The sequence below is a fragment of the Carcharhinus amblyrhynchos genome, unplaced genomic scaffold (assembly GCF_965287045.1).
Source record: "Carcharhinus amblyrhynchos unplaced genomic scaffold, sCarAmb.v2.hapA scaffold_92, whole genome shotgun sequence".
In the NCBI taxonomy this organism is placed as follows: Eukaryota; Metazoa; Chordata; class Chondrichthyes; order Carcharhiniformes; family Carcharhinidae; genus Carcharhinus; species Carcharhinus amblyrhynchos.
In genome coordinates, this window is record NW_027649832.1 from 176,063 (window position 1) to 203,718 (window position 27,656).

General features: G+C 46.9%; 2 protein-coding genes across 2 annotated transcripts; both read right to left on the reverse strand.

The window, feature by feature from the left end:
* Window positions 1-6,830: 6,830 nt before the first annotated feature.
* Window positions 6,831-17,488, reverse strand: ufc1 (ubiquitin-fold modifier conjugating enzyme 1). The gene is made up of 6 exons (XM_080182835.1): window positions 17,315-17,488; window positions 14,471-14,538; window positions 11,520-11,583; window positions 9,625-9,701; window positions 8,573-8,663; window positions 6,831-7,632 (listed from the first exon to the last, which is right to left on the reverse strand). The coding sequence occupies exons 1-6, from the start codon at window positions 17,435-17,437 to the stop codon at window positions 7,549-7,551; spliced, it is 507 nt and encodes a 168-aa protein (XP_080038961.1). The 5' UTR covers window positions 17,438-17,488; the 3' UTR covers window positions 6,831-7,548.
* Window positions 17,489-25,979: 8,491 nt separating this feature from the next.
* On the reverse strand, window positions 25,980-26,926 carry LOC145338060 (uncharacterized). The gene has a single exon (XM_080182844.1). The coding sequence runs from the start codon at window positions 26,924-26,926 to the stop codon at window positions 26,027-26,029; it is 900 nt and encodes a 299-aa protein (XP_080038970.1). The 3' UTR covers window positions 25,980-26,026.
* Between the last annotated feature and the right edge of the window lie 730 nt (window positions 26,927-27,656).

The following is a 27,656-nucleotide window of genomic DNA, read 5'->3' on the forward strand; positions in this document are numbered from 1 at the left end:
GTGTCTTTCAGCGTTTGTAGGTGTCTATTGTGTTCCTCCTCATCTGAGCAGATCCTGTGTATCTGGAGGGCTTGTCCATAGGGGGTTGAGTCTGTGTCTATATATGCTCTATTTGTGAACCTAACTCTCCACTCATCTGATGAACGAGCAGTGCTCCAAAAGCTCGCGATACCAAATAAACCTGTTGGACTTTAACCCTGGTGTTGTGAGATTGCTTACTGTGCTTACCCCAGTCCAAAGCCGGCATCTCCACATCATAGAAAGCAAGGAGATGGTCGATGAATTAAACAGGCATTTTGCATCTCTCATCCCTACAGAGAACACAAGTAAAATCCTCGAATGAGCTGTAAATCAGGAAATGCAAGGGAGGAACAAACTCTAGAAAAAACAGCAGGAGAGTGGGATTGAACAAATTATTAGTTCTGCGGGGCTGAGAAATCCCCTGGTCCAGATGGACTTCAACCTAAAGTTCGTGAAAAAAGTGGTTTGTGAAGTAGTTGAAATATTGCATTTAATTTTCAAAATTCCGAGGACTCAAAGATGGTTCCATTAGATTGTAAGAGAGCAAACGTTATTCCATTATTCAAGGAGACAATAAAACTACAGGCCAGTTAGCCTAACATCTGAGGCACAGAAAATGTTAAAAAATGTTATTAATGATGATATAACAGACCACTTTGAAAAAAATTAAGGTAACCAGGCAGAGGTTTCGTGAAAAGGTAATCCAGTTTAACCAATTTATTGGTGTTCATTGAAAGACTCAGATGTGCTGTGGTTGGCAGAATGTGACACATGGTGTACCAGTGCCGGAACCTCAAGCTTTTACAATTTATATAAATGATGTAGATGAAAAGACTGAAGATATGGGTTGCTAAATTTGCTGAGGGCAAAAAGATAGGTAGAAAAATGAATTATGAAGAGGGAATAAAGTAACATAGCTTAAGTGAGCAGGCAAAACTCTGGCAAATTGACTATACTGTGGGAAAATGTAAAATACTCCAGTTTAGCAGTAGAAAAAAGTTTATTATCTAAATGGTAAGAGATTGCAGAACTCTGAGGTGCAGAGGGATCTGTTGTCCTTGTGCATAATCACAAAAGTGAGGTTCCCAGGAGGAGCCCTGGGATTTGGCTAAAAGCCAAGTTCTCCATTCTCGCTGGCACGCGAGATCCCAGAATCGTGTAAATCACTGGAAGGAGCCCTGGCGCGGACTGAATTGGAGCAAATGGCCCGTTTTTCTGTACATTCAATGACGAATGCTAACTCCCTGCCTGTTCCAACAGTGAATTTGATCACGATCGCAATTCTGTACCGGGGCAAGTGCGGCCTTTCCAGGTGCGTTAGCCACTACCTGGTGGCCATGGCATGGACGGACCTCCTCCTGGTCGTCACTGCGGTGATATTGAACCGGATTGGCAGCATTTATTTCCCCCTCAGCCTGCTCTCCAGCACGCCCGCCTGCAGCCTTAGCACCGTGCTCATTTATATGACCAGGGACAGCTCTGTCTGGCTGACTGTGGCTTTTACTTTCGATCGCTTCATCGCCATTTGCTCCCAGAAGCTGAAAGGCAAACACTGCACCAAGGGACGGGCAGTAGCAGTTATCGTAATGGTGTGCACGCTGTGCTGTTTGAAGAACATTCCTTATTACTTCACCTACGAACCCCTGTACAGAATCGATGGCAAACCGTGGTTTTGCAGCATCAGGTCCACGTTCTATTCTTCCCCTGCCTGGAAGGCATTTGACTGGGTTGACCGTGTCTTAACCCCCTGTGCTCCATTCTTTCTCATCCTCCTGCTCAACCTTTTGACCATCAGGCACATTCTAGCAGCGAACAGAGCTCGGGGACGGCTGCGGGCACCCAGCGCCAGGGAGCAACGGACTGATCCAGAGGTGGAGAACAGGAGGAAGTCCATTGTGTTGCTCTTTGCCATTTCGGGCACCTTCATCCTGCTCTGGTTGACGTACATCATCAATTTCCTCTACGTCCAAATTCGTAAAAGTTCCTATTTCTCTGGTTTCAACTTCAGTGACTCACGGTTCATCCTCCAGGAAAGTGCAAACATGCTGCAGCTTCTGAGCTGCTGCACCAACTCATGTATTTACACTGCAACTCAGAGGAGGTTTAGGCAGGAACTGAAGAACGGCATGAGATATCCTCTGAATTTTGTTATTAAGGGATTGAAACAGTGACCAGCTCTGCCCATTCCATATTCTTAGAACTCTTAGGTATAGTGAGAGGTGGGAATCTGGGTGTACATGTCACTGAAAGTGGCAACACAGGTGGATAAGTTTGTCAAGAACGCATACGGCATGCTTGTCTTCATCGGTCAGGGCATTGAGTATAAAAATTGACAGATCATGCTGCAGTTGTACAGAACCTTACTTGGGGCTCATTTAGAATATAGTATACAATTCTGGTCACCCACACTACTACAAGGATGTGGAGGCTTTGGAGAGGGTACAGAAGAGGTTTACCAAAATGTTGCCTTGTCTGGAGGGTATTCGCTATGAGGAGAGTTTGGATAAAGTCAGGAGGGATGACCTGATGGAAGTTTACAAGATTATGAGCGGCAGGGACAGAGTGGATAGTCAGATGCTCTTTCCTAGGGTAGAAAAGTCAAGTACTAGGGGACAGAGGTTTAAGGTGCGTGGCTGAAAGTTTAGGGGAAATATGCAAAGCAAGTTTTTTACACAGAGGATGGTGAATGTCTGGAACACGCTGCCTGCGTAGGTGGTGGGAGCAGGTATGATTGCGGCATTTAAGGGGCAATGAGACAAATACATGAATAGGATGGAAGGATAATAATAACAATAATAGTAAGGATAATGGAAGAGTTAATTACTAGGAGACATCAGTTTAAGGTGCGAGGGGCAAGGATAATAATAACAATAATAATAAGGATAATGGAAGAGTTAATTACTGGGAGACATCAGTTTAAGGTGCGAGGGGCAAGGTTTAAAGGAGATGTATGAGGCAGATTTTTTAGACAGAGAGTAGTGGGTGCCTGGAACTCACTGCTGGGGAGGTAGGGGAGGTGGATACGGTAGTGACTTTTAAGGGGCATTTTGACAAGTACATGATTAGGTTGGGAATAGAGGGATATGGTCCCAGAAAGGGTAGGGGGTTTTAGTTAAGTCAGGCAGCATGGTTGGTGCAGGCTTGGAGGTCAAAAGGGTCTGTTCCTGCGCCGTAATTTTCTTTGTTCTTTTCCTTCTTCTAGGCTAGACTAGGATAATTGAAGCCCCTCCCCATTATCACAAGTCTCCCATTTTAGCATCGATCGATCATGCTCTCAGTTAAACGTACAGAATGGTTATAGGGCTCGACTGGTACAGGATGGTTTGCAATTGTTATCTGCTTCCCCTGGTTGTTTCTGGGAGGTGGGGGGTGTTTCCTAGAATCAGGCTTGCAGTCTCCGAATGGGACACAAGCTATTTCGGACTAAGAGGAAGAATTTCTTCACTCAAAGGGCAGTGAATCTTTGCAGTACGTTCAAAGCAAGAGGTTGATAGATTCCAAGTCATTAAGGGATGTGGGGATATTGCAGGAAGATGAGGTTGAGATAGATCAGCCATGGGCAGAGCAGGCTTAAGGGGCTGAATGGCCTTTTCCTTCATTTGCTATTTCCTTCCTGCTATTTGTTTCTCTACAGAACATACCCAGCAGCACAACTCTCCTTCTCTCCATTACTCCAACCAAATTCTTAAGTACATTATCCTATTACCACCGTCCAAAGATATGCAGGTTAGGTGGATTGGCCATGGTAAATTACCCCTCAGTCTCCCAAAATGTGTAGATTAGATGGCTTAACATGGTAAATGTGTGGAGTTATGGGGATAGGTTGGGGGAAGGGGGGATGGACCAGATGCTCTGTTAGAGAGTCAGTGCAGACTCAATGGGCCAAACTTTTGCAACTGCATGTCAATGTCACAAACCGAGGGGGCACCTTGGACCAGCAGTACACCAGCCTAGCTTGCCATGCTCTACATACCTACACACAGGCACTTCAAAACCTATCTTAATCCAACTTGTATTTCACTGACTGCTCCCATCACTCACCCACTTTGTATCCTCACGCTGTTTATCCTTCCCGGACACCACGGCCTGGATTCTTCCCCCCAAATATTTAAATGTCCAACAGGTGGGAAAATGGGAGAATTCCCTGCCCGTTCTTTAGTGGAACGAATCTCTGGCACTCTGTGCATCACAGAATGCCTCAGAGGGATTCACAAAGAAAGTACGGGGCGGGACCTCATTCCCCTGGCAAGACTGGCAGCATAGTACTGAGTGGGCCACTGCGCCTGCACCTATCCATCAGTGGGGAGACAGATGTTCACCAGCCCCATCATCATCGGCCTCCTGATCGCAGTCCCACTAGACACTGATCACCAGTCCTCCCCTTCCCCTCCTCTCCAATCACCGGCTTATCAAACCGCCCCTCCAACTGATCGCTGACCTCCCTGCTTTCTGCCGCCTCCCCCACCCCCCCACCCCCAACCACCAGCCCCCCAAGACTAGCCCTGAGCCCATACACCCCCAGCCCTGATCACCACCTCCCTCCCAATCTAACTGGTCCTATTGCAGAGTGTGCAGCCGGACTTTCCCCACTCACCACCACCGCTGGTCTCTCAGTAGACCTCACCCACTTAGGCCCCACCCAATGCCAGGCTGGCACTGCCCAAGGGGGCATGCCCTGCCCACCACCTGCTGCAGGGTGGGGATGGGCTCTATGGCCTCTGCCCCCACCAGAAGTAGTTTATTTATTAATCACAAGGCTTACATTAACACTGCAATGAAGTTAATGTGAAATTCCCGTAGTTGCCACATTCTGGAGCTTGTTTGGGTCAATCCACCTAACCAGTATATCTTTCAGACTGTAGGAGGAAATCGGAGCACCCGGAGAAAGCCCACAAAGAACATACAAACTCCAAACAGACAGTGACCCAAGCCGGGAATTGAACCCAGGATCCGGGCACTGTGAGGCAGCAGTGCTAACCACTGTGCCATCCTGTAACAGCATGCCTGTTCCTTGCTGGTGGCGAGCAGTTGTAAACCCCACTGGTGAAAACCTCAGCCAGCGTGGGAGGGGGCAGGGGGAGACTCTAGTGGGACCAGAGGCTACTGTCCTGGGCTGGCTAAACACATGGATTTCCATAAGGTAATCAGCTCGCACCATTTTCCAGCACGAGGCTCATTAGATAGTTAAAAAAGGCCTGGGAGACTTAAGAGTGGCCAGCCCCCCCACTGATGTCTCCCAGCCTGCAGTGCAGGGAGCTGGGAGAATTCCGGCCCATATCAGTTGATTTCTCCATGATAATGCAAATAACAGAAGGATAAATTAGTATCTTGTCATGTTAGTGCACCTTTAAAATGTTTTTTTAAAATCATGTACTCTGCAGTTGAAAAAATGTTTTCAGGTTGTTTTTCTCATTGTTACTGGGCTGTCTACAGGAATCTTTTTATTGGTTTGTTTATTTTTACTGGGATCTTTATGACACTGCATTCTTGGGAGAAAAACTGGTTGGCAGCTCAGGTAATAGTTCTTTTTCATTTTCAGTTTGGAGCTGCAGGTTTTGGTTTTAGAAAGGGCATTAAGCTGAAAAGTCTCTCTCTCTCTCTCTCTCTCGCCCTGGTTTTGGAAATTCTGTGGGTTAGCTGAAAGCAAGGTCTTGCCTTGCTGAAGGGGGAAAATCGGCTGCTGGTGGCTTGCCTCGAGTTCCTGGTATTTTGGGAAGCTGTGACAGATAGTGTGACATGAACTCAACATCCCGATTGAGGCTGTCCTCATGTGTGTGGAACTTGGCTATCGGTTTCTGCTCAGTGAAACACTCCCGGGGCAGGTACAGCACGGGGTTAGATACAGAGTAAAGCTCCCTCTACACTGTCCCCATCAAACACTCCCAGGACAGGTACAGCACGGGGTTAGATACAGAGTAAAGCTCCCTCTACACTGTCCCCATCAAACACTCCCAGGACAGGTACAGCACGGGGTTAGATACAGAGTAAAGCTCCCTCTACACTGTCCCCCCATCAAACACTCCCAGGACAGGTACAGCACAGGGTTAGATACAGAGTAAAGGTCCCTCTACATTGTCCCCATCAAACACTCCCAGGACAGGGACAGCATGGGGTTAGATACAGAGTAAAGCTCCCACGACTTGCCTGGGTTTGCAAAATCTCACTAACTGTCCTCTCTGGAGACAATACACATCTCTTTAACCTGTGCTTAACACTCTCTCCACTCACATTGTCTATACCTTTAAGACTTGATTATCTGTAAAGACTTGCATTCCAATCATTATTTTGTAAATTGAGTTTGTGTCTTTATATACCCTGTTTGTGAATAGAACTCCCTGACGAAGGGGCAGCAAGAACTCCGAAAGCTAATGGCTTTTGCTACCAAATAAACCTGTTGGACTTTAACCTGGTGTTGTGAGACTTGTTTACCCCAGTCCAGCACTGGCATCTCCAGATCAATGTTTGATAGGAACAACGTAGAGGGAGCTTTATTCTGTGTCTAACTCCATGCTGTACCTGCTCTGGGAGTGTTCGATGGGGACAATTTACAAGTTTCCTTTGAATTTCTGATTTGGTGTTACTTTGCCCACCAAGGACACTCCCTTTCCTCTGCCAACTCCTCCACAACCTTTCCCGTTGGTTTGATTTAATAATTATCTAAAACAGAATATAAATTGCGAACTGCTCCGTCACTGGGCACTGGATGTTGAGACTAAGCAATGACAGCAAACAGCTGTCTGTGTTGGGTTTGAATTCACCAGCTTGTTTGGATAACACTCAGCTGGAAAAGCAAGCTTCAAACGCCAAAGGAAATATTCTGCACTTTTATTCTGTGTAATTTCTGACATGAGGGAAATTGTTTCCATGTTAAGTTCGTTCTTCAGCTTCTCGTCCACTCTCCATGCTTCCTGTCCCTCTCGGCCTCAATCCCAGACACGCACACTGGCTGATTAGATCCGGCTACAAGCAGTTCTGGTTCTGGAGAATGGCAGGAAATAATCATCCAGCTCCAGTTCTCACACTCTGCCTCTCCCCGCTCCTCCTGTGTCTGAGAGACAGTTCCCAATTCCTCCACACACACATCCCAGTGATGTTGGCACAAAGTCGCCCTTTCTCAGCAGTTATCCCATCCCGCCGGGAATCTCGGCTTCGCACAATACCTCAGGAAGCTGCGGACAAGGGCTAGGATAAGTTCCAACCCTGAGGAGGAGAGTTTAAAACATTTCTGCTTCACTCTGTGTGTCTGGATACAGGGAGACCCCTGTTATTGGGGAGAGGAACACAGCCCGCTTTGGGGGTGGAGGAGGGGCACAGAGAGTGGGGAAGAGGAAGTTGCTGGGGGGGCGAGATAGGAGTAAAGACTTGATTGGGATGGTTTACACGGAGCATGAGGAACGGAGCAGAGGTCCAGCAGGAAGTTGCAGGTGATGATTTACTGACGGGCTGCGCAGCCTCCACTTTCCCTTTACTGAAACGTTTGCCCTGGCAGCCCAGGGGTCTCCTCTGCCCGTCGCTCCCATTCTCCTCTTAGTTCTTGTCCTGTCCCTCCTTGTGGTGGACGTAGCCTTTGCTGATCAGCTCTGGGATCTCCACTGCAAGCCACGGTCCTAACTGGAAAAGAAACACACAGTCAATTGCAAGTACAACCCTGCCTGCCGAGAACTCCTCCTCAGGCCTGACAATCCTGCCCTGGCTGTGATGGAGAGCAGCTTCACACCTTCAGTATAGCCAGCCCCACAAGCAGGAATGCCAATTACTGAGAAGGGGAAGTGGATCCAATTTCAGAATAAATGGATGGCCTTTCATTAACATTGCAATTCAGACAAACATTTAGTTTGAGACAGATTGACGGCCAACAGTGCCAAAGCTCTCTCCTGTGGTGGCAAATGATCGGCAGAGAGAGGATTCACACTGCCGGATATCTGAGAACGATCCACATAAAATAGTGGTTAGACACAGAGTAAAGCTCCCTCTACACTGTCCCCCATCAAACACTCCCAGGACAGGTACAGCACGGGGTTAGACACAGAGTAAAGCTCCCTCTACACTGTCCCCCATCAAACACTCCCAGGACAGGTACAGCACGGGGTTAGACACAGAGTAAAGCTCCCTCTACACTGTCCCCCATCAAACACTCCCAGGACAGGTACAGCACGGGGTTAGATACAGAGTAAAGGTCCCTCTACACTGTCCCCATCAAACATCCCCAGGACAGGTAAAGCACAGGGTTAGATACAGAGTAAAGGTCCCTCTACACTGTCTCCCATCAAACACTCCCAGGAGAGGTACAGCACAGGGTTAGATATAGAGAAAAGGTTCTTCTAATCTGTCAGGAGGACATTTCGATTCCAGCCATTTGCAACTGGGATGATACATCATCACATTTTGTGTGGACCTTTGAGCTCCAGGAAAGAGTGAATTCTTGGAACTTTGCCATTCTATGACGTTGCAGTCTGCTTAGTTTCCATTTGCGAGTTTAGCAAAATGCACTGCATTCTTATCGCAACTGTCAGGGAATGGATCGATTGAACACTGACATTTAGGAACTTACCCCAAGTGCCATCAGATGTCCCAAACCGAACTTTGGGACATTACGCGCCCACAGTGGCTTGAAGTGATCCGTTAGACAAATCTTTCCACCTCTGCATAAACAGAGTAGAAATGGGAACATAGTCACAACATGAAGCAGTTATAGGCAGTCATTCCACTAAACATGAAGCAGTAACAGGCAGTCACTGTGCTAAACATGAAGCAGTAACAGGCAGTCACTCTGCTAAACGTGAAGCTCTCCATTCCTCTCCTCCTCTCTCTTTCATGTCCCATTACTCATTTACTCAGTCTCTCTCCCTCTCTCAACCAACCCCTCTTCAACCCATCTCTTTTATGTCCTCTCCCTCTGTAACATCATTTCTTTCACCCTGCTTCTCTCTCTCTCATGTCTCCCTCACCGTTTCCCTCTCCCAGCCCGCCCCACCCTCCCCCTCTCCCTCTCTGCCCCACCCTCCCCCTCTCCCAGCCCGCCCCACCCTCCCCCTCTCCCAGTCCGCCCCACCCTCCCCCTCTCCCAGTCCGCCCCAGTCACTCTCTCTCAGGATATCCCCCCCTCCCCTTTAGCCTGTCTCTCCCTCTCTCTCAATTTGATAAATTAGTATAACGGAGATCTGTATTCCAATAATTTGAGTTTGAGTATGCCTGTATACAGCCTCAGTTGATCTGAGTTCAAGGACAACATATCCCATCTCCTTCTCTGTGTCTGTGTATGCGCTCCTCCCTCCTTCCCGGAGGGTCTCCCTCTGTCCCAGTCTTCCCCCCGCCTGACCCAGTCTCTCTCTCTCTCTCCCCTTTCCCCTCTTACCCAGAGACTGCACCCCCCCCCCGCCTCAAACCCAGCGACTCTCTCCCTCTTTTATCCTGAATGATGTCCTGTGCTGATGAAGACTGGAAGTAACACACAGCACCAATGAGATAGAGACAGTGTGAGGGAGAGAAAGAGGAGGAGTGAAGGAATTAATCAGTTCTAAATCAGGAATCTTTGCGTTGTGTCACCATCGTTCCATCTCCGGTTCTCCACTACCCTCCCACACCCACCTCCCTCATTCCTACCTGTACATTTTGGCAGTCTTTCCGTCCAGTTCTGGAATGGCAATCTCAGGTGCTGTCGTGGGGTACGTGATAGGAATCTGTGGAAAGCGAGAAGTCAGTTGGTCCTGGACCTGTACACAACAGACTGTACCGATTTGTCCCTTCCTTCCTGCAATACTAGTGGACACATCCTCTCATTACAGAACCTCTGGGACCTTGCGCGAGGGAACCTTCTTCACTTTAGTGCACAGATGGGCAACTTTGCAATGCAGAGACCAGAAACAAGCACAATTCCCTCAATGTTCTTAACATTGGCTGCAGAAAAGATTGACCAGGAGAATCCCAGGAATCAGAGGCTGGAGTTACGAGGAAATGAATGAGGAGACTGTTGGGGAGTTTGTTCCCTTACAACAGGAAAGGTGAAGAGATGAGTAACCGTGGCATTCTGCAGACTCGCTCCACTTCAATAACGCTCTGCTTTTTTTTAAACTTTTGCTGCAAAACCACATTTTTTCCATGTTAAACTCCATCAGCCAATTTTTTTTACCCACTCAGTAACCCCTTTAACCAAATTGCTTCTTGATTTATCTTCATCGCGTGAGCAAATTTGGTCTCAGTAGAGTCAATCCTTTCATCCAAGTAACTAATATTGATTTGAAATAGTTGAGGTCCTGACGGAAACCTTGTGACATTTCACTAGTTACAGTTGGCCAACCTGAAAACGTCCCATTTATCCCACTCGCTGTTGCCAGTTCCTTAGTCAATCCTTTATCCATGCTGATACATCACCACTGATACAAAGTTACTACACAAGATAACGTTTGTGGCACAAATCCAAATACATCACATCTACTGGTTCCCCTTTGTCGAACTTGCTTTTGCATCCTCAAAGATCAGTTAATTCCACATGATTTTCCTTTCAGTAAACCATGTGGACTCTGCAAAGAATATGGACAGGAAGTTAGCTGAATGACAGGAAACAGGGCAATGATAAATAGCTATTTCTTCGGCTGGAGGAAGGTTTGTCGTGGGTCGATATTGCTCTTCCTGACATAAATTAATGATCTACATCTTGATGTGCAGGGGGCAATTTAAAATCTGTGGACGATACAAGGCTTGGAAATACTGTAAACTGTGAAGAGGACAGTGTAGAACTTCAAAAGGACAAAGACATGTTGGTGGAGTGGGCAGACAGGTGGCAGATGAAGTTCAATGTGAAGAAGGTTGAGGTGATGCATTTTGGCAAGAACATAAGAAATAGGAGCAGGAGTAGGCCATCTAGCCCTTCGAGCCTGCCCCGCCATTCAATAAGATCATGGCTGATCTGTCGTGGCTCAGTTCCACATTCCCAAAGAACATGGACAGACAATATAAAATACAGGGTAAAATTCTAAAAGGAGTGCAGGAGCAGAGGGACCTGGTGATCCTTAACTGAGCAGGAACATTTATTCCCGATCTACTCTGCCCAGTCCCCTCATGATTTTGAACATCAAATCTCCTCTCAGCCTTCTTCTCTCCAAGGAGAAACAGATTGGAAAAGTTAGGATTCTTAAAAGTTTCTCAACCCTGGAATCATTATTGTAAACCTCTTCTGCACTCCATTATGTTCCACATCCTCCCTATAGTGTGGTGCTCAGAACTGCACAATATTCCAGCTGAGGTCCAACTAGTGTCCTGTATAAGCTTAGCATAAACTTCTTGTTCTTGTACTCTATGCTCCTATTAACAAAACCCAGAATACTAAGCACTTTATTACGTGAGTTTATAAATGTGTCTGTATATGTGTTTGTGGGTGCGGTGATTTATATGCAGGTTTAGATGTATGTATATATTTGTCTGTGTGTTAATGTACCCATACATATGTGAGAGAGAAAGATCCAGCCCAGCTCTATATTAAAAAGAAAGCTGTTACTCACGTCAAACTCAATGTCAAATTCATATTTCAGAAGCTCGTGAATGTACCAACATTTTCCAAACCACCTGGAAAAGAGAGGGAGAAAGAAAACTGCTAACAATCTGATCAAAGCCAGTTCCTCTGCGTTTCCTCCCTCTAACTGGGATGAGTGCAGCCAGGCCAACAGTTACAAGAGTACCTGTCCAGAGCAGTTTGATTAATCAGTGTCTTAGCCACCAGATTTAACATTCATTCCCTCCAGCACCCACTGAGTACATTTTAGCAACTCACCAACCTTCCTGACACCTCCTGTATTCCCTTGGAGCTCCATCGATGAGGACAAGACCAGGAATGTTATGGGAACCACTCCCCCGCACTTCCTCTGATGTCCCTCAGGGATTCATATGTTGGTTTTCTCCTTTTTCTCAACTAAATGCTGTCCCTTGGAGATATCATCCCAAACAGCGTTCACACCCACACTGATGCCACCCAGCTCTATATCAACTCATCCAAAACCCGGTACTGGAAGAGCTGACACTTCCTCCAATTAAATATCGGGAAGAGTAAAGTTTCCAGTTGCTGCTCTAAACTCCAATTGCTAGCTCCGGGCTCAATCCCTCTCCCCGACAACAGTCCCTGATTAAGATTCATACCATCAAAAAAACTGCCCATTTCCACCCGTGGCAACGGGAACGTCTCTGTTCAGCGGCTGCTGGAAGCCTCATTCCTGCCTTCGGTACCTCCAGAACTGACTATTCCAACATACTCCTGGTTACACTCTCCCATTCTACCTGCTAAGCCAATGCCTTAATTCAAGTCCTATTCATCCCTCAGCCCTGTTCTCGCAGACCTACCATGCTTCCCAGTCAAGCTGCATCTTGCAAACTCTCAGCCTTGTTTCCAAATTCCTCCATAGCCTCCCGAGGTCTCTGCATTCCTCTAACTCCAGCCTCCTGAGTATCCCAAATTTTAACCGCTCCGTACACCTCTCCCCCTTGGTCTTCCTCTATCAGGACATTTCTTCAGCTTCCGGTCGTCTCTACCTCGCTCGGTGCTATAATTCGTTCCCTAACACTTTGCTCTGACCCATCTTGTGTTAAAGGTGCCACAGAAACTGGTCATTCAGCCTGAACAGTACATGCCAGTGTTATCACTTCAAAGAGCAAAGAACAATGAAATTTACAGCACAGGAACAGGCCCTTTGGCCCTCCAATCCTGCACTGACCATGCTACCTGACTGAACCAAAACCCCGTACCCTCCTGGGGACCGTATCCCTCTATTCCCATCCTATTCATGTATTTGTTCAGATGCCCCTTAAAAGTCACTACAGTATCCGCTTCCACTACCTCCCCTGACAGCGAGTTCCAGGCACCCACCACCTTCTGTGTAAAAAACTTGCCTCATACATCTCCTTTAAACCTTGCCCTTTGCACCGTAAACCTGTGCCCCCTAGTAACTGACTCTTCCACCCTGGGAAAAAGCTTCTGACTATCCACTTTGTCCACGCCCCTCATAATCTTGCAGACTTCTATCAGGTCACCCCTGAACCTTTGTCATTCCAGTGAAAACAAACCAAGTTTCTCCAACCGGTCCTCAAAGCTAATGCCCCTCATACCAGGCTACATCCTGGTAAGTCTTTTCTGTATCCTCTCCAAAGCCTCCACATCCTTCTGATAGTGTGGTGACCAGAATGGAACACTATATTCCAACTGCGGCCGAACTAAAGCTCTATAAAGCTGCAACATGAATTGCCAATTTTTAAACTCAATGCCTGGCCGATGAAGGCAAGTATGCTGTACGCCTTCTTCACCTTGCATAGCACTTTCAGTGACCTGAGTACTTGTACACCCAGATCCCTCTGCCTATCAATACTCTTAAGGGTTCTGCCATTTACTGTACATTTCCTACCAGTACTAGACCTTCCAAAATGCACTACTTCACTCAAGACTCCTCCCATCTTTTCTCATCCAAATCTATCATTGCCATCCTCTATATTTCACATACTTTTTAAAAACTAATTTATGGCACTGTTGACTGAGACCAGCCTTTATTGCCCATCCATAAGCGTCCTTGAGAGGGCAATGAGGCTCTGGAGTCATTCGTAGACCAGACTGGGTAAGGATGGCAGATTTCCTTCCCTGAAGGACATTAGTGAACCAGGTGGGTTTTTAATAACAATCGACAATGGTTTCATGGTTATCATTAGACTTTTAAGTCTAGATTTGTATTGAATTTAAATGTCACCATCTAACATGGTGAGATCAAACAGCTGCCCAAAGTTTTCCTCAAATCTCTGGCACAATGGTTAGCACTGCTGCCTCACAGCGCCAGGGATCCGGGTTCGATTCCTGGCTTGGGTCACAGTCTATGCAGAGTCTGCACATTGTCCACGTGTTTCCTCCGGGTGCTCTGGTTTCCTCTCATAGTCCAAAGATGTGCAGGTCAGGTTGACTGGCCACGCTAAATTGCCCTTTAGTAAATACTTGGGTCTATGGGGATAGGGGCTGGGTGGGATTATGGTCGGTGCAGACTTGATGGGCTAAATGGCCTCCTTCTGCACTGTAAGGATTCTATGGATTCTGTGTCTGTGTCGGTTTCCTCCAAGTGCTCCGGTTTCCAAAGATGTGCATGTTAGGTGCATTGGTCATGCTAAATTGCCCTGGGATGTGTAGTTAAGAGGGATTAGCAGGGTAAATATGTGGGGTTTCGGGGCTAGGCCTGGGTGGGATTGTTGTCAGTGTAGACTTGATGGGTTGAAAGGCCTCCTTCCGCAATGTAGGGTTTCCATGATTCAATGATCATATTACCTCTGTTCACTTTCTAGTTGTTGGTGTTTACAAGTCGGTCAGATTCTTTAAAAGGCAGAAGAACCAGTTAAAATGCTGTATACCTCACTGAGCTCTGGCTGCAAGACCTCTAGGCTGACTGACAGGCTACTGGAGAGTTCCTGCCTTACATTTACAATCACTCACCGTGTTCCATCCTTGTTTGACTCCAGTCTGAACCAGTCATTGTCTGCTTGCTTGTTATTTTCCACATACTGAAATGAGAATGAACATTATTAAAATGAAGGGGAGTGCATTGTTAAACAATGCTAAAACACCTCTGGTTTGCTCTGCTTATTTTTGCAGGCTTTAACGTTCTGTACAACTCCAACATGACTTCCCTGCTTTTGGAATCTATACCTAACGCCCCATATGCCTTTTCCACCAGCCTACTAACATGCCTTTCTGCTCTGACAAATTTACTAGAGTTCTATGAGGATGTGTCTAGGGCGGTGGATAGAGGAGAGCCGGTGAATGTGGTCTTTCTGGATTTTCAGAAGGCGTTTGACAAGGTACCTCACAGGAGGTTATTGCAGAAGGTCAGGGGACAGGGAGTTGGGGGTAGGGTGTTAGCGTGGATAGAGGATTAGTTGTCAAATAGGAGGCAGAGAGTGGGGGTCAATGGGTGCTATTCGGATTGGCGGATGGTGACTAGTGGAGTGCCTCAGGGGTCGGTGCTGGGGCCTCAGCTATTTACCATTTATATAGATGATCTGGAGGAGGGAACCGAGTGTAGGGTGTCGAAATTTGCTGATGACACCAAGATTGGAGGAAAGGCAAATTGTGCGGAGGGTGTGGAGAGTCTACAGAAGGATCTAGATAGGCTGGGCGAATGGGCCAGGAAATGGCAAATGGAATTTAATGTTGGCAAGTGCGAGGTGGTCCACTTTGGTAGGAATAATGGTAGGAAGGATTATCACTTACGTGGCGAAAAACTGCAGCAGGCGACGGTGCAGAGGGACCTTGGGGTCCTTGTGCATGAGTCGCAAAAACCCAGCTTGCAGGTGCAGCAGGTGATCAGGAAGGCGAATGGGATGCTGGCCTTCATAGCGAGGGGGATTGAATATAAAAGTAGGGAGGTCTTGCTGCGGATATATACGGCATTGGTGAGGCCGCAGCTGGAGTACTGTGTGCAGTTTTGGGCGCCGTACTTACGCAAGGATATTTTGGCCTTGGAGGGAGCACAGAGGAGGTTTACTAGGCTGATGCCAGAGTTGAGGGGGTTGAGCTATGAGGAGAGGCTGAATAAACTAGGCTTGTACTCGTTAGAGTTTAGAAGAATGAGGGGAGATCTCATTGAGATGTATAAGATGATGAATGGGATGGATAGGATAGAGGTGGAGAGACTCTTCCCGCTCAGAAAGGATAATAGGACTAGGGGGCACAGCCTCAAGATAAAGGGGGGGCGGTTTAGAACAGAGTTGAGGAGGAACTTCTTCACTCAAAGGGTGGTGAATCTCTGGAATTCTCTGCCCATTGAAGTGGTGGAGGCTACCTCGCTAAATATTTTTAAGATGCGGGTTGATGGGTTTTTGATAAGAGAGGGGATTAAGGGTTATGGGGAGAGGGCGGGAATGTGGAACTGAGCCACGACAGATCAGCCATGATCTTATTGAATGGCGGGGCAGGCTCAAAGGGCTAGATGGCCTACTCCTGCTCCTATTTCTTATGTTCTGTGCACAAACACGCCAACATCCCTTTGTTCCACAGAACTTCCTAGTGTCCTACCAATCATTGAGTACTTTCTTATCAAATTACTCCTTCCAGTGTGTATCACCTCACACTTTTCAGGGTTAAATGAAGCAGGTTCATCCCTTCACACTCAGGGCCTTAACAAATATGGGATATCTCCTGGAATGCAACAAATCGAGGGATCTGGTCACGGATGGCAAATCTGAACAGACATTCAGTAGTTGAACAAAGATTTGACAGAGGTGTGCAAAATCATGAAGGCCTAGACAGAGTAGATAGGGAGAAAGTGTCCTTATTGGTGGAAGGTTGAGAATGAGATGGACAGAGTGGATAGTCAGAAGCTTTTTTCCTAGGGTGGAAGAATCAATTACCAGGGGGCATTGGTTTAATGTGCGAGGAGCAAGGTTTAAATGAGCTGCTGGGGGAGGTAGTGGAAGCAGATATAGTAGTGACTTTTAAGGGACTTTGACATTACAAATACATGAATAGGATGAGAATAGAGGGATATGGTCCCCGGAACGGTAGGGGGCTTTAGTTCAATCCAGCAGCATTGTCAGTGCAGGCTTGGAGGCCAAATGGTTTAACACGTGAGGTGTCTGAGTCAAATGGATGACTGGAACTCGCTGCCGGGGGAGATTGTGGAAGCAGATACGATCGTCACTTTTAAGGGCCACCTTGACAAATATATGAATAGGATGGGAACAGAGGGATATGGTCCTCAGAAGGGTAGGTGCTTTAGTTCAGTCAACAGCATTGTTGGTGCAGGCTTGAAGGCCAAATGGTCTATTCCTGTGCTGTAATTTTCTTTGTTCTTTCAAAAAGGTAACAACCACTACCTGAGCCACGATTAGATTATTCAGCTAAATGCATGGCTTAAAGATTGGTGTGGGAGAAATAGGTTTCAATTCATAGGATATAAGCTCCTGTATTGAGGAAGAAGGGACCTGTTCTGATGGGACAGTCTTCACCTAAATCATGCAGAGAAAGGCCCAATGAATCCAGGAGAGTTGGCCACCCTCTTCATTCACCTGACAAAGGGACAACCCCAAAAGCTTGTGAGTTTACTATCAAATAAATTGGTTGGACTTAAACCTGGTGTTGCCAAACTTCTGACTGCGTTAACCCTCTTCAGAGGGGAGCAATATAACCAAAGGCCCACAGCAGCAGCAGCGAACGCCCGGACGTATTTGAGGGTGACACTCGCCGGAAGTAGTCAGCCGGACGTTGTCCCGGCGGACGCCCTTTCCCGCAGCAGCCAAGCTCTCGCCGCTTCAGCTAACCGAGTGGCGCGGGCGTTACCTTGATCAGCGCCTGGTACTCCTCCTTGAGCCGCTCTCGCCAGCGCTCACCGTCCCGCGGGCCGGCGTTGGTTCGCAGTAACGGGATTCCGCTCAGGATGCGGCGAGTGGCCTCATCCGCCATCTTTCCCGTCAAGTCAGCAGCCGCGGCGGAGCACGGTACTACGCAGGCGCGGGATGGAGGGCCGGGGTGATGTCAGGGAGGCTGCCAGCTCCGCGGAAGTGACCTGTGGTGGGTTCTGGGAGTTGTAGTCTCTCTCAGTGCTGGCTCATTCCTGCTGATAGTCCATTCAAATCAATGTGAACTTGACTTTGATTTGATTTATTATTGTCACGTGTATTAACATAGAGTGAAAAGTATTGTTTCTTGCACGCTATACAGACAAAGCATACCATTCATAGAGAAGGAGAGGGTGCAGAATGTAGTGTTACAGTGATAGCTAGGGTGTAGAGAAAGATCAACTTAATGCGAAGTAGGTCCATTCAAAAATCTGACAGCAGCAGGGAAGATCTGTTCTTGAGTCGATTGTTACGTGACCTCAGACTTTTGTATCTTTTTCCTGACAGAAGAAGGTGGAAGAGAGTATGTCCAGGGTGTTGTTTCTTGCACACCAAACAGACGAAGCATTCTGTACATAGAGAAGGAAAGGAGAGAGTGCAGAATGTAGTGTTACAGTCATAGCTAGGGTGTAGAGAAAGATTAATTTAATGTGAGGTAGGTCCATTCAAAAGTCTGACAGCAGCAGGGAAGAAGCTGTTCTTGAGTTGGTTGTTACGTGACCTCAGAGTCCGGGGTCCGTGGGGTCCTTAATTATGCTGGCTCCTTTACCGAGGCAGCGGGAATTGTCGACAGAGTCAATGGATGGGGGTCTGGTTTGCGTGATGGATTAGGCTATATTCACAACCTTTTGTAGTTTCTTGGGCAGAGCAGGAGCCCATATCAAGCTGTGATACAACCAGAAAGAATGCTTAGGTTGATGTGTTGCAGAAGTGTTACGCACAGGCCCATGAACCAGCAGGTCTTGGGGCTTCTTTCTCTATTCTTTCACAGGATGGCTGGGCCAGCATTTTTCGCCAATCCCTAGTTGTCCCTTGAGAAGGTGGTGGGTGAGTTGTCTTCTTGACCTGTATGTACAGCCACAGAGCTGTTTGGGAGGAATTTCCAAGACTTTGACCCAGCAACAGCAAAGGAACGGCTTATATATTTCCAAGTCAGGATGTTGAGTGGCTTGGAAATAAAGAAACGTATAAAATAGGAGCAGGAGCAGACCATTCAGCCCTTTGAGTGTTCTCCGCCATTCAATATGATCATGGCCCATCATTAACTCAGTAGCCTGACCCTGCCTCTGCCATATACATCAATCCCTTTTGCCTCAAGTGATATATCTAACTCCTTCTTGAAAACATATAATCTTTTGGCCTCAACTGCTTTGGTAGAGAATTCCACAAGCTCACCACTCTTAAGTGAAAAACTTTTCCTTATTTCAGTCCTGTATGCTTTGACATTGACCCCTGGTTCCAAAATCCCTTGCCAACAGGAACTTCCTTCCCGATCAGATCTATCCTCATTCTTTTAACCTCCAGCGAATATAATCTTAAGTGACTTAATCTCTCCACATGCATCAGTCCTGCCATCTCAGAAATCAGCCTTGTAAACCTTCACTGCGCTCCCTCCTAAGCAAGAACATCTATCCTCAAATGAGAATAAAACTGCACACGATACTCCAGGTGTGGTCTCAGCAAGGCCCTCTGTAACCACAGCAAGAGATCCCTGCTCCTGTACTGAAATCCTTTGATGAAAGCAAAAATACTATTTATCTACTTTACTGCCTCTGCACCCGTATCTCACCTTCAGGAACTGATGTACAAGGACACCCTGATCTTGTTATACATTTCTCTCTTTTAATTTCTAGCCAGTCAGATAATAATCTATCTTCCTGCTCTTGGCACCAACATGGATAACCTCATATTTATCCGAATTAAACTGCAACTGCCATTCGTTTGCCCACTTACTCATCTTGTCCGAATCAAACTGAAGGATTTCTGCATCCACCTCACAGCTCACCCTCCCACCCAGCTTTGTGTCATCTGCAATTTTGAAGATATTAGTTTCCTCATCTAAATCATCAACATACATCCCTGCAGTACCCCACTAGTCACTTGAGAACATCCAAGTGCTGATGTTCTCAAATATCTGCTGCCCGTGTCTTTCTGGATGGGCATGGGTTTGGAAAGTCATGAACCAGCAATGATCTCATTGAATAATAGTGGGGTTAAGTGACCTCCTGTTCCTTCGGTGCTGCCAGAGCAGCCTTGGTGATGTAGGACAGAATGAGGCCATTCAGCCCATCTTATCTGTGCAAAGATTCCCCCCTTTTAAATGTATGTTCAATTTCCTTTTGGAAATTTTTAAAATCTTCTTCCTCTGCCCTGTTTCAGATTATAAGAGTAGGAAAATCATTTGTGTGTCCTCTTTGCTTCTTCTAACTAAAGTTAACTAAAACGTGTGTCCTCTGGCCCCTTATGTCCCTGCAGTGATGCACTTTTTCTCGATTTAATGAATCAGAACCCCTCTTAAATCTCTGTGTAACATTTTTGCTTGAAAGAGAACAATCTTAGCTTCTCTCATCTCTCTAACTGAAGTCCTTCCACCCCCTTATCGCAATAAAGGGGGTTGAAGTACAATGGTGAAGATATAATACTTCAGTTTCATTGGACTTTGATGCAACCACCCATTTGAAGTACAGTCTGAAATTTTTGCTTTATTATCCTGGGAATCAATCAAGCAGAATGGTCCTGTACCCACTGGAACTAAGGATGAGAGATCCACTAAAGATGGAAGATTCAGAGCGTGTGATGGGGTAGCTTTGGAGAGGCTGTTTCTCAGACTGGAGTGTATATATTTAAGTGGTTGCAGGTTGCTTTAAGAGCTGATCACATGATTTCATGATGATGTCATTAGCAGAGTCTGTTGCCTTACTTCCAGTTTATCCTCTGTACAAGCAATAGCTCTTAAAATATATCTGTTGTTATTAGTTTGAATCTACATGTGCGTAACACATATTCTGTGTAAAACCACTACCATAGTTAGGAAATTACAAATGCCGAGAGCTATGGGGGACACTCTCGGGATAAGGGAACAATAATTGATGATTGAAATTAGTAGAAATGTATTTACTCGGAGGGTTAAGACTCTTTGCGATTGTCTGGCCCGAGGGTTTTGGAAACTCAATTACTGAGCGTGTTGAAGGCTAAAACCTAGAGTTTTTGGACTGGATGGATAATCAAGAGACTGTGGGAATCAGGTTGGAGATTGGAGCTATGAATGTATTAAATGTAGAGCAGGCTCTTCAGCTTACTTCCACTCTTGTTTCCTATATTCCCACCATTCTGACACACCTCTTCAAGGTCTGGACATCCTTCCCAAAGTGCCCTGAATTTTGTTTTTTAAAAAGCTTTTAGACAGTTACATGGGTATAGAGGGATATGGACCAAACGTGGGCAATTGGAATTAGTTTAGGGGTTAAAAAAGGGGCAGCATGGACAAGTTGGGCCAAAGGGCCTGTTTCCATGTTGTAAACCTCTATGACAATTGATCGCTGAGCAAACATTCATTGCACAGCAGGACTCCAAAGTCTGCCACTGCCCCACCCCCAACCAGATGCCTTTCTAATTATTCAAAATGAACTGCAGAGATCAAGGCATATGCATTGACTGGTGGGCATTCTTAGGAGGGTGCAGAACACCTCGGCCAGACTAGACTTGATCTCGAAAATAATAGGGAGATGGAATGAGGTACAGTCCCAGATTCTGGAAATGAGCCGGCCAATGTTCCCATTTGTTTGTCTATCAAAGAGCCCCAACTAACAGCTTCTGCAAATGGTGCCACGTGCAAGACAATCCAAACTTCATGGAGGTTGGCACTGAATCATGATTGGCAAATGTCAAGGGCATTTATGTGGGATTATGACTACATTTTTAGACTGTGGCACAGCAGGAAGTATCACACTGAATAAACTAGCACCTTGCAAGTATCACGTTTATCTAAGTTCAAGTAATATACAGAAGCAAAGATTCTCAAATTATACTGGAAATTATAGGCAGTAATTTATAAGTCTCCTGGAATAACATCACTAAACAATTGGTGAGGTGTTACATGCGAATGATATTTGATGGAGAATTCATTGCCCTGCTTAGTCTGTTCCTTTGCAAAATGAACAAAGAATCCATGAAAAGCATTTTCCATCTCCTTTAGCACCTCAGCATCAATGTAAAGTCATCATAATTTTGTGATGCCCAGCGGCACAGTGGTTAGCACTGCTACTTCACAGCACCAGGGACCCGGTTTGATTCCTGGTTTGGGTCACTGTCTGTGTAGAGTTTGCACGTTCTCCCCATGTCTGCGTGAGTTTCCTCCGGGTGCTCCAGTTTCCTCCCACAGTCTGAAAGACGTGCTGGTTAGGTGCATTGATCCGAACAGGCGGCGGACTGTCGGGACCCGGGGAAGAACTTAATTGCAGTGTTTATGTAAGCCTTACTTGTCACTGATAAATAAACTTACTTTAATACATATTCCAATATGCAGCAACTATTTCACACACACAACATTGATCAGAAACACTGCTGACTGATGTCAAACACCATTACAGCTGTAAGGTCTGTGCTAAGAGACAAGTCCTTGAGTTTGTCACGCTGACACACCATTAAACTGATCAAAATGAATAAGCTGTCGTGGTAATACCAGAAATCTCCCATGCTTGGTGCGCACTGCTAAGAGTGGGGTGCTTTATTGATCCTCATCATCACATTTTGGTTTGACTGGGACGTGATGGTTTGAGTTATAAGGAGAGGCTGGGTAGACTGGGACTTTTTTCCTGGAACTGGGAGGCTTAGGGGTGATCTTATAGAGATCTATGAAATAATGAGGGGCATAGATTAGGTAAAAGTCAACATCTTTTCCCAAAGATAGGGGAGTCTAAAACTAGAAGGCATAGGGTTTAAGGAAAGAGACTCAAAAGTATCCAGAAGGGCATTTCTTTCACCCAGGGAGAGGGTCTGGAATGAGCTGCCAGAGGCAGTAATAGAAGCAGGAACAATTTTGTCTTTGAAAAAGCATTTAGGCAGTTACATGGGCAAAATTGGTATAGAGGGATATGGGCCAAATGTGGGCAACTGGGACTGGCTTAGTGATACAAACTGGTGCAGCATGGACAAGTTGGGCCAAAGGGACCTGTTTCCACGCAGTAAACTTCTATGACTCTTAAGGTTTAAATTTCATTTGTGATTCATTTTTGCTTCAGGCGGTATCCCTTTAAGGGGGCTGCCCCTTTAACTTGTCCCTCAGTTTGATTTATTCTGATTGGTTATTTGATTTTTTTTCTTCACCAAAACACGGCGTAACATTTATCTAACGTTAGATAAACATGGAGAATAAACCAGAAACTTATTTTCTCCCGGGGCAGCGAGGAAAAAGAATCTGTTATTCTTACTTCCTGCAGTGTTATTGCCTGTTGCAACAGAGAGTCAAAATGGCCACGCGTCTCACTGCCGATTGTGGGATCTTGCTGTGCACAAATTTTCCTGCCACATTGCCTGCATCGCAGCGCCGAAAGCAAAACGCACCACAATTTTGGCGGTGAAAGGCAGGACGTCCCGTGGTGGTGATAGGCCAATATTACTTCGGGGCTCTGTCATAGGTCAAAGTTGTCCGCTCACGCGCTCAAGCTGAAGTCAAACTGGAGTCAGAGCTCCCCCCCCACACCCCTCCCTCCCTCCCTCCCTGGCTGCTGAGCCTTCTGTCACCTCATCCGGTCCCTTTAAGGGGCGTGAGTTCGCTGATGCACTCGCAACCTGTTGGAAGTGCAGAACCGCTCGGTGCAGTGGGCACAGTCGAAGGGCTTCTCACCGCGATGGACGCGTAAGTGGGCATCCAGCAGACTGGGCCAGCGGAGCCACTTGCCGCACTCTGCGCAGCAAACGCCTCCCTGGCGGCCGAGCCTTTGAAAGCTCCCGTCTCCTTCGCCACTTCCTTGTCACTGCTCGCCGTCACCTCCTGCATCACCGTGATCTGCCCGGCAAAGAAGAAAACAGGGATCAGCAGCCAAATAATTTACCCACCGCTGGAAAATAATACCCCCAGCCCTCCACCCGATCTCCTTCAATTTCCTCCGTGGAAAAATATCTCATTCCCCCAGTGTGACTGAGCAGAGATAAATGTCTCTTCACTCCCCCATGCCTGACGTCCGCCCCTGCTGTTTCCAAGTATCTTTGCAAACTCTCCAAGTATCTAACCATTTCCCTTTGGAAAGCTACAACTGAATCTAGTCCATTGTCCTCTTAAGCAGCACCTTCACTGCCTCTCCTGTCAATGATTTGAAATTTGTATCCTCGGGTTCCTCCCAGCCTCATGAGAAAACGTGCCAGGCAATGACTATCACCAAGAGACATTCTCACCAGTGCCCCTTGACGTTCAGTGGTGTTACACTGCTGAATCCCCACTATCAACATCCTGAGGAATACCATTGATCAGCAACTAAACTGCACTAGCCATGAAAATACTGTGACGACAGAGCAAGTGAGAGGCTGGGAGTCACGCGGAGAATAATTCACCACCTGACTCCCAAGAGCTTGTCCACCATCTACAAGGCACAAATCAGGAGTGTGATGGAATACTTACACGGATGAGTGCAGCTCCAACAATACTCAAGAAGCTTCATATTAAGCAGGACAAATTAGCCCCGCTTGATTAAATGTTTTTGGATAGTGTGTCAATCTCTCCATCACCAATGCACAGTGTGTACAATCTACAAGATGCACTGCAGGAACTCACCAAGGTTCTTTAGGCAGCACCTTCCATGAGCATTGTCGTCTAGAGGGACAAGAGCAGCTGATACCAGGGAACACCACCACCTTAAGATTACCATCCAAGTCCTTTAACATCCGAACTCAGAAATATATTGCCATTCCTTCGCTGTTACAAAAAATCCTGAACTCCCTCCCTAACAGCTCTGTGGGTTATTTTTTATTTATTCATGGGACATGGGCGTCGCTGGCTGGCCAGCATTTATTGCCCATCCCTGGTTGCCCTTGAGAAAGTGGTGGTGAGTTTCTTAAAACGCTGCAGTCCATGTGCTGTGGGTTGACCCACAATCCCATTAGGGAGGGAATTCCAGGATTTTGACCCAGCGACTGTGAAAGAACAGTGATATATTTCCAAGTCAGGATCTTGAATGACTTGGAGGGGAACTTGCAGGCAGTGGAGTTTCCATGTATCTGCTGTCCTTGTCCTTCCAGATGGAAGTGGTCATGGGTTTGGAAGCTGCTGTCTAAAGATCTTTGGTGAATTGCTGCAGTGCATCTTGTAGATAGTCCACACTGCTGCTACTGAGTGTCAATGGTGGAGGGAGTGGATGTTTATGGATGTGGTGTCAAATCAAGAGGGCTGCTCTATCCTGGATGGTGTCAAGCTTCATGAATATTGTTGGAGCTGCACCCATCCAGGTAGTGAGGAATTTTCCATCACACTCCAGACTTATGCCTTGTAGATGGTGGACAGGAGGGGAGTTAATTCTTGCGTTATTCCTCGCCTCTGACTTTTTCTTGTAGCCACTGTGTTTATGTGGTGAGCCCTGTTGAGTTTCTGGTCAATGGTAACCCCAAGGATGTTGACACTGGAGGATTCAGTGATGTTTATCCATTGAATGTTAAGGAGTGGTGGTTAAAGTGTCTCTTTTTGGTGATGGTCATTGCCTGGCATTTGAATGACGTTTATGTTACTTGCCACTTATCAGCCCCAAGCCTGGATATTGTCCAGATCTTGGTACATTTAAACATGAACTGCTTCAGTTGTGAATAGTGTTGAACATTGTGCAATCATCAGAGCTCGTCCTCACTTCTAACCTTATGATGGAGGGAAAGCAGCTAAAGATGGTTGGGCCAGGGACACCTCCATAGATGTCCTGGAGCTGAGATGACTGACCCTCCACAACCACAATCATCTTTCTATGTGCCAGATATGACTCCAACCAGCGGACAGTTTGCCTCCTGAAAACCACTGATTCCAGTTTTGCTGGGACTCCTTGATCGAATGCGGCCTTGATGTCAAAGGCTCTCGCTCTCACCTCACCTCTGAAATTCAGTTCTTTTGTGCACCAACACCTTAGGCTCTGCAGCTATTGAAAACAGCAGCTCGCTATATCACCTTCTCAAGGGCAATTATGGATGGACAATAAATGTCGACCTGGCCATCAACACTCACATCCTGTGAACTAATTTTGTTTTAGAAGATCTCTACTCTTCCTACTTCACATTTATATATCCGTAAGGAGGGAAAAGAGGTGACGTCTTGGGAACAGATGATCTTTTGCCAAAGCTTTGACAAAGGGTCAACTGGACTCGAAACGTCAGCTCTTTTCTCTCCTAACAGATACTGCCAGACCTGCTGAGATTTTCTCTTTTGGTTTCAGATTCTAGTAATTTGCTTTTATCCCATTTATACATGTTGAACTTTGTTTGCCAGAGAGAGAGGAAAAAGAGAGAGGGATTGAAGGTGATATCAAAATGAGTGAGAAGCCTCACCACACCAGGTTAAAGTCCAGCAGGTTTATTTGATAGTAAATGCCACAAGCTTTCGGGGTTTGCCCCTTCGTCAGGTAACCTGATGTTGTGAGACTTCGTACTGTGTTTACCCCAGTCCAACGCCGGCATCTCCAGATCATATCAAAATAAGCCAGAGAGACATGGAGAATGAGACAGAGTAGAAAGAGTGAAGTGTACGTTTCTCACTGTGGCCCTCGTTGCGTTGATGGCGGGTCAGGTTACTCGCATGGTAGAATCTCTTCTTGCAGACAGAACACTGAAAGGGTTTTTCTCCAGTGTGGATGCCTTGGTGCTGGATCAGGTTGCTGGAACAATAGAACCGCTCGGAGCAGATGGAGCACTCGAAGGGCTTCTCGCCAGTGTGGAGCCGCTGGTGGACGACCAGCTCGCTGGGACGGTTGAACTGTTTGGGGCACTCAGGCTGGTTCTGGCTGGCGTGGGCACGCACGTGGACTGTCAGGTTGCCCACCAGGTCGAAGCTCTTGGCGCAGCCCGAGCAGTTGTAGGACTTCTCGCCAGCGTGGACGTGGCGGTGAACACCCAGCTCGGCGCAGCTGTAAAAATGTTTGCCGCAGTCAGCGCAGCCGTGAGGTTTCTCGCCGCTGTGGACCCTCCGGTGCCGGCTCAGCCGGCTGAAGGTGGAGAAGCATTTGTGGCACTCGCCACAGTGGAAGGGCTTGGCGCCGTCGTGGAAACTCTGGTGCCGGCTCAGCTGGCTGGAGCGGTAAAAGGTCTTCCCGCACAGTGGGCAGGCAAACGGCTTGTCGCCGGTGTGTGTCCGCTGGTGCACCCGCAGCTCACCAGACTTGCCGAAGCGCTTGAGGCACAGCTGGCAGACAAAGGGCTTCTCGCCAGTGTGCACCCGCAGGTGGGCATCCAGCAGGCAGCGCCAGCGGAAGTCCTTCCCGCACAGCAGGCACGAGAAAGCTCGGCCCCCCTGCACCCCCAAGTGGCTAGGCCCCGGGATCTCAGCCTGGTCGCTCAGCAATGCTTTTGATTCCTTTGTAGCTTCCATCTTCCGCTAAATCCAAACTCCTCCAGTTCAAACCTGATAAAAATAAACATACATTCATCATTAAGTGATAGAACATAGAACACTACAGCACAAACAGGCCCTTTGGCCCACAAGTTGCGCCGATCATATCCCTACCTACCAGGCCTATCTATAACCCTCAATCCCATTAAACCCCATGTACTCATCCAGAAGTCTCTTAAAAGCCCCCAGCGCGTTCGCCTCCACCACCACCAACGGCAGCCAATTCCACTCACTCACCACCCTCTGATTGAAAAACTTACCCCTAACGTCTCCTCTGTACCTACTCCCCAGCACCTTAAACCTGTGTCCTCTCTTGAGCTCTGCACGACAACGTTCCGATGAGTGAGGGAGGTTTTGGTAGGACATGGGAACCGTGGTGCACGAAGGTTGTGATGAACCTAGTCAGAAAGTGATCTGGTCAGGTTGTTGGTTTAGAGGCAACTTTCATTTGAAAGTGGAAATCCAATAGCCGTCACAGACGCAAGGCAGGAGGCCATTCAGCCCATCAATGCCATGCCAGTTCTCCCTTTAGTATTCCTATCCAGTCATTCCTATTCCACCCCAGGGTCCCCATTCCCACTCCATTATCCTACAAGTTTATTTCCCTCAAGCGCACGTCCAATTTCCTTTCAAAATCAGTCATTGTCTCTGCTTCAACAGGTTGGCAATGAGTTCCCCATTATTTGGCTGTAAATAAAAAAATGACCAA